General features: G+C 37.7%; 1 protein-coding gene across 1 annotated transcript; it reads right to left on the bottom strand.

Annotated features, from left to right (window-relative positions):
* Positions 1-2344: 2344 nt before the first annotated feature.
* On the bottom strand, positions 2345-4238 carry LOC137739419 (F-box/kelch-repeat protein At3g23880-like). The gene has a single exon (XM_068478988.1). The coding sequence runs from the start codon at positions 4098-4100 to the stop codon at positions 2646-2648; it is 1455 nt and encodes a 484-aa protein (XP_068335089.1). The 5' UTR covers positions 4101-4238; the 3' UTR covers positions 2345-2645.
* Positions 4239-7656: the final 3418 nt, after the last annotated feature.

The following is a 7656-nucleotide window of genomic DNA, read 5'->3' as shown; positions in this document are numbered from 1 at the left end:
AATTTTAATTTATTTTTTGACCAAAGAAAAAGTTTTTATTTATTTATTAATTTTATTTAACATTCTTCAAACTTGAAAGACTCAATTAATGTACCTAAATGTATGTACCGAAATGTATTATATTGAACTAATGTATTTAAATGTTACAACTGAAATGTATGTACTGAAATATATGCACCATAATGTATTACATTAAATTAATATACCTAAATGTGTGCACCGAAATGTATGTACCAGAAATGGATTATATTGAATTAATGTACCTAAATGTTTGTATCGAAATGTGTGTACTTAAATGTATGCATTGAAATTTATTATAATGAATTTAATGTACCTAAATGAAGAAGACAAAGTACATCGAAATATATTGTATAAGAAAAATTAGTTTATCTAAATGTTTACAACAAAATATATTACAATAAATGAAATGAAAATTATAATTATAATGAAATAAAATCAATACATTAAAATTAGGAAGAAAAAGAGAAATAATTAAAAATGCAAATGTAATTAATAAATGAGGTTATTAATGTATCAAGGGACTAAAATTATATTTTGATCTTACTCATGGTTTAAGTCTAAAAGTCATCTTGGCCAAATATTAGAATGAAGTTTTCTAAAAATATGTGTAAGTTTTTTCTTACACATTCTTGTTTTATTAGCACGTAAAACTACGTGATAGTATGTTTATGTTATGTAAGTTCTCCAATTGTAGATGTGACAAAAGGTTACCCTTTCACCATTTTGTTGTAACATACCATATGATTCAAAGGTTAATTTAGATGTAAAAAATAAAAAATACACTCAATCAGTGCTGAAATGAAAAACCAGGCAGGGGTTGACCCGGTATTAAAAGATTCGAGGGAACAAAAACCTAAAAAGCAGGTACATTATCCATTCATCCATGATCCATGCACCCATATCTTTCCTTTTCAGAGCCTTACGGATGAATGCGATACAGCGGTTGAAAATTTAAATGAGCTGTATGTATGGATGCTTGTGGGCTTTGGGGCCTCCTCGGTTTGGCAGGATAAGGACCATTCATCTTCTCGAAACAACTTACGTGTCACAGCCTACAATGTTGTTATTGTGATATTTTGTACCGTTAAAAAAGTTCTCCAAGAGTTGCAAAACGACGGATAATAATCACCACCAGCATTGTATTAATGACATGAAATGCCGAGATGACGGAAAATCATAACAGATAAGTTCTCCAAGGGACCACTGCCCTTCTGTCTTTCAATTGTTTTCAAAGGCAACTTGTTTGTTGCGTCTGGTCGCGTCAGACATGGACTTCCCCAATAGTTAGCTTCATCACGAATGACTTTCTTTGATATTCCAAAATTGGAAAAATAGAGGAAGCAAAATTTTCAAAGTTTAACCGACCTGATTTCATTTAATTTTATAAATCGTGTACAACTATGAAAAACATAATACGTGTTTTATGCAATAATCATTTTGGGTATCTCTTAATAAAAAAAGACGTGTGAGTCATCACCTAATGATTAAGAACTAAACTAAAGTCATGAGCTGAAATTGCAAGGTACTTGTAGCTCAATCGCAGACAACCATAACGGTGTTTCGTGTTCGATTATTCCTTCCATAATTTAATTGATTAAGAAAATTCATATTTGATTACTCCTCCTATAATTTAATTGATTTAAGAAAAATCATCTGTTTTTTCCGTAACTTAATTAATTAAGAAAATTCACTTTTATTATAATTTAATTAATTAAGAATATTTACCTCTCTCTCAGTCATAAGTTAATTAAAAACATTACTGAGTATTATCGGTTCAAATCATTAATTCAATGAAATCCATTTATAGAATCTTAGTCACTCTCAATTTTCGTTAATTGTTTTATTCATATATTTTAGTAAATTTTCCATCAATTAATCAGAATATATTATATTCCCTTCAGTCCAATCCTTCTCTCCAAATTAGGGTTCTTATTAGGCATTTCTAGCCTCCCAACTTCTGAATCCCTCCAAAAAATCAATTTCTCAAATTTTTGTGCAAATACTGTAGGAAAATATATATACCTGCACAAATAGAAATAATAATCAATAAATAATACGAACAAACGAAACAATCAATGAATTAATAGACAACTAAACAACTAACCTGGATAAACTAATGAATTCAGAACCCGGTACACGGAAACGGGGTGCACAGAAGGAATGTACGGCGAGGGATAGCGGAGACGTCACAGCTAACGGATAGGGTCATAAAACGGGTAACTGTGAAACGGAGACGATGAAGAATTGTACTGGAATGTGAACCCAAATTTTAACGAATGCGATCTGTTAATTTCGAATTTAATTTGGGGCTGCTAAAATAATTGATGCTTATAAGGAAGTTAATAAGGTGCCAGAAAGCTTGGAGTCGCCAACAAAATGGCGCCCCAATCGATACAAATTTGTGTATTTATATATACAGAGCGGAAAACATAGCAGCTAAGGTTTCAAATATAAATCCCCCAAGCTGTAGTAGCACTTCGGCCAACCAATCGGTCAGATCACTCGGGCTTCGCCGGATCCCGAAACGTCATCACCCAACGAGCGCCACCTTACCTCGCTGCCGGAAAACTAAACAATTTGCAGAGGAAAGCTCAAAAGCACCAAATCCGACTCTTTTTTTAATTTCAAAATTGGGGTTTCAGATAACTAGTCGGACTTGGACATGGCGGAGAGCCGGCTGGGCCGGGGACAGAAATCGGCTCTCCACCTCTGGCTGTGGGAGGAGCAAGGCTCTCCATGTACAAAGCCACTTGAGAAGAGTGTACATCCCCGGAAAAGACGGCTCGGAAGTTTCTGTCCGCCGGATTGTAAATGACTAGTTTCCTGTGATGCAAGAGGATTAGAATCTCCCCGTTCTTCAAAATACTCAGAAGTGACATCAGCCCTAGGTATTCAGAATCCATCTTCAGCGGAATGGTAGTGAAAATAGACCAAGATGCCTTGACCCCGTACTCATTCATTAACCACACCTGGTAATCAGACCCATGAGGGCTGTGAAGCATATTCAGCCGCCCTCCTAAAACCCCCAAACCATAGAACGAGAAATTCTTGCCACCGTCGCCCGGTAGGGGAACTTGTCGGTACGTCTCCTCCGCTATATCGAAAGAAACGATTGAGAAAGGTCTCTCATCATCACCATTTGCGGAAGCTTGATCAGTACTCTTTCCGCGGCGGACTGCCCAGTGGAGAGCCCCGTTGAGTAGGGTTCCGACAAGGTTGAACAGAAAGTAAAAAGGCAGGGTTTCGGACCTGGCTCTCCATGTATTGGTCTTCAAAGAATAAATGTCAAGTTGGGTGGCGAAAACGCCAGCCTTACTTGAAGAAGTGGCCCTCACTATTTTATAGTCTTCCCTGCGCGAATCGTCACCGAAGCCATAGAAGTAATCCTTACCGGAGATTGTCGCCAACTTTGGGGCTGCATGAACCTGCCTGGTGGATGGATTATAAATCATCATATCTTCCGAGTCAACCAACAAACACACCAGGCCGTTACAAGAGCCGACAATCTTCATGTCTTTGACCTGCCGCCTCATTGTCACAGAGTACTCATACTCCTCCTCCACGACTCTAGTAGTACTATTAGCACCAGTTGTGCCAGCTGCTTCTGCCTTCGTTTCTGTTTCTGCCTTTGCTTCTGCTAGACTTTCTGCTTCACCGTCGCCACGGGATGGCAAGGTTGCCGTTGCGGGTGCATCAATAGTAGTGGTATTGAGAACTTGTACGTGGACGGACTGGAGGAGGGACAAAGAGGAAAGCATGAGTCGTGCTCTTGACGATGTAGTTTTTCCGTGAGCATCATGATCATGATCACAATCATCGTCATCGTCGTCTTGTTTGGTAGAGCGGATAAGGAGGTGTGACTTGACAAATTTTGGGTCGGAGATGAGAGCAAGCCATGGCTTGCATACGCTTCCGAAACGAAGGAGGGACTTCACCGGCAGTTGCAGCAGAATTTTCTCCACAATCTCATAAGGAAGCTGCCGCTGATCATCGTGTTCATGATGCATATTGGAATGATCCAATAAGGTTCCCCTGTGATATACAATTGGTTGAGGGAGGCTTGATGAAACTTGGGACATTGAGTTCCAGTATTTATAGAGCAATCACTGCAATAACTAAGTGCAAGTTGAGAGGTTTGATCCTTCACCTACAAGTAAACTCCATCTGTCAATTTAGCATCTATTTATAAATTAATAAAGGACAACTAGTACTGCAGATTAACTAAATGATAAAGCTAGCTAATTAAACAAATCTTTAACAATATGCAATAATAAAACAAGGATTACTTTGTGGAACTTGCATATCGACTCCAGAATGAAGTCAATGATATTTGTATCGACCTTATTGAATTAACATGACCCAAAATATGACTGCCTAAACTAACATGTACTAATTTGGAGCTGCGGTTAAGCATAAACAAGGCCTTTATATAATAAGTTGGAAGATAATATGCATTGGAAGCTAGTAATAATAAAAAGTTCATGATATATAGAGATATATCTGATAACCACGATTTGCTGCCATTCAGCTAATGCATCCTAATTTCAGATGGATCAAATTACTTTTACATATAAAACCGATCAGTCTATTATAAATCATCATTCAAAGTCACCGGAAGGTACTTTAACCTGTATACACAAACGACCGCATATAATTGAGGTTCAGTTGAGGCTTAAAAGTAGCTAAGTACGTAGCTAGTGAAGCAAATATTGTAGGCCGGCCTACTTTGGGATACGCAAGCTTGAAAGATCCACCACTGGTCAATATTTAATCTGTATATGCAACATTATCTTTGAAAGGGCTAGCTAATGTATTATGTAATAATACAACCGCCATCTCTCTCTAATTATATAACTGACACATGCATAAATCTATATAACTGTTAGAATATATAGTCAATGGTCCATGATTGTGACACTTGTCACAATCTTGATGTATTGGTTCATTAGTAACTAGTTTTGTAACTGCCTATATAAGGCAAGATTGTTGGATTACTTAGTATGAAAGAAACATACTTTACAGAAATAATATCTCCTCTTCTTCCCCTCTCTCTCTCTCTCTCTCTCTACTCTCTCTCTAGTTCTTGCATACTATAGAAAGATTATAGAAAGATATATAGTTCAATTCATGAAGATTAACATGGTATCACTCGCCATTGTTGCTGACGCGTGATCTTCGATCCTTCTTGCTTCCGCTTCTTTCTTCTTCATCTTCGGTGTTCTCGGTTTCTTTTTCTGATCGGACTCAATCTTCTTTGTTTTTAGGGTTTTGTTGGTGATTATTCATTGTGATTGATTACTGGTTTAGTTTCTGGATCAGTTTCTGGTTTGATTTGTTGTCTGCGATCTTTGCACATTACGTGTTTGTGAAAAGTTCTGACTGAAATTGGGGTTGTGTTTCAAGAATCTGCAGTCTTGCGCGAAACATGGTGACTGCGTCTCAGCTACAGTTACTTCAATCTCCGGTTACGAACCTTATTTCGTCGATCTCGATCTCTGTTAACGTCAAGCTTGATGACTCTAATTATCTTAATTGGCATTTTCAGATGCAACTCTTACTGGAAAGCAATGGGCTTATGGGATTTATGGACGGATCGACCTTTTGTCCCTCACAAACTGGTGAATCTGGTATTAATTCTTCTATGTCTATTGAGAATGATGATGTTTTGATTTGGAGAATGCATGATAGGGCTATAATGCAATTGATTACTGCGACTTTATCACCTGTGGCTATGTCATGTGCTATTGGGAGTCAAAGTTCGAGAGATCTTTAGAATCGTTTAAAGGAGCAATTCTCCACTGTATCCAAAACCAATATCTTTCAGATGAAGTTGAACTTGCAGACAATTAAAAAGGGGTCTGATTCCATTTCAGTTTATCTGCAACGCATTAAAGAAGCTAGGGATTATTTGTCAGCTGCTGGAGTGTTCTTTCAGGATGAGGATATTGTAATACTTGCTCTTAATGACTTGCCTTCTGAATACAATACTTTTTGTTGTGTGATCCGAGGTCATGAAAGTGTCATTACCCTAAAAGATTTTAGGGCACAGTTACTTGCTGAAGAAATCATTGTTGAGAATCATTCGAATGCTTCCTTTATGACTGCTATGGTTGCTAATTCTCAGCCTAAAAATTTATCATCCTCGCAGTCGTTTGGCAATATTCATGGTCAATCTCAATTTACCTCTGGCGGTTACAAAGTTTACAATGGGAATAAACATAAGGGCAAAGGAAAGTATCAGGGACACAGATTCTTCAATCCCAGACCTGTGTACTCAACTCAGGCACCTATTTTGTCTACTTCTGCATCAGGAATTCTTGGTCACTCTCCAATATCTTCAGTGGGGTCTTCCTCTACCTCTATGATTCCTACATGTCAGTTATGTAACATTGATGGTCACACTGCTTCATTTTGTGGTGCAAAGTCTTCAGAAAGGCATGGCTGTCAAATCTGTGGCAAAATGAATCATGTGACTTGGTTTTGTTTCTACAATGATAAAGGACCTAACTACATTGGCTCTCCTAGTTGGCCACATTCCAATGGGTTCCCATCTGCCCCTCCTAACTATCACATACTGCCTCATTCACCTCAGTATTCATATCAAGCGTTTCCAAAACCACACACACATCAGTTACAACAATCTCCAATGCATGCTATGCACACTGTGTTCAATTCTACACTTCAACCAGCTACTCCATCAGCACCTCCCCAAGTTTGGTTGACTGATTCTGGCGCCAGCAATCATATGATTGCTGACATGAACAACTTATCCTTGGCTTCACCTTATCCTACCAGTGAGACCATACAAACTGCCAATGGTGAAGGTTTACAAGTCTCCCATGTTGGGAATTCTATTATTCATACTCCAGCAAAACCAATCAAATTAAATTATGTGTTATATGTTCCCAAGATAACACACAATTTATTGTCAGTACATAAGATCTGCTTTGATAATAATTGTTGGCTAATCTTTGATGCCTTTTGTTTTTGGATTCAGGACAAGGCCACATGGATGATCCTCTACAAAGGGCTATGTAGTAATGGACTCTATCCTATTTATTCCCTTTCCTATCCCAACTCCGGTTCTTCACAAAGTTCACTATCTGCAAAAGCTTTTCTGGGACAACTTGTTAAATCTCAGCTTTGGCATCATAGGTTAGGTCACCCAACAAATCATGTTGTTTCTCTTATGTTACATAAAGCCAATGTACCTGGTCCCCCTTCTAAGTCATCTGTTTTGTGCCATCATTGTCTTGAAGGCAAATTTAGCAAATTACCTTTCCACCTCATGTCAATAAGTCTGTTAAGCTCTTTCAAATTGTGCATAGTGACTTGTGGGGTCCTGCACCTTGTGTTTCTATTGATGGTTACAAATATTATGTAATCTTCATTGATAAATATAGTCAACATTGTTGGCTTTTTCCATTAATAAACAAGTCTGATTTGTACTCTACCTTTGTTGCATTCTATTCTTTTGTACTTAATCAGTTTTCTACTCCGATTAAGATTTTACAAAGTGATGGTGGATGAGAGTATATGAGTCATAGGCTTCAATCTTTTCTTCTGGACAAAGGTATTGTTCATCATAAGTCCTGTCCATACACCCCTGAACAAAATGGGTTAGCTGAACGTAAA

Source organism: Pyrus communis, chromosome 1 (assembly GCF_963583255.1).
Source record: "Pyrus communis chromosome 1, drPyrComm1.1, whole genome shotgun sequence".
Classification (NCBI taxonomy): Eukaryota; Viridiplantae; Streptophyta; class Magnoliopsida; order Rosales; family Rosaceae; genus Pyrus; species Pyrus communis.
Note: the sequence above shows the minus strand (reverse complement) of the source record. Positions and strands in the feature narration are given on the sequence as shown.

Coding starts and splice junctions, on each gene's coding strand:
- LOC137739419 (XM_068478988.1), bottom strand. CDS start 4,100: ATGTCCCAAGTTTCATCAAGCCTCCCTCAACCAATTGTATATCACAGG.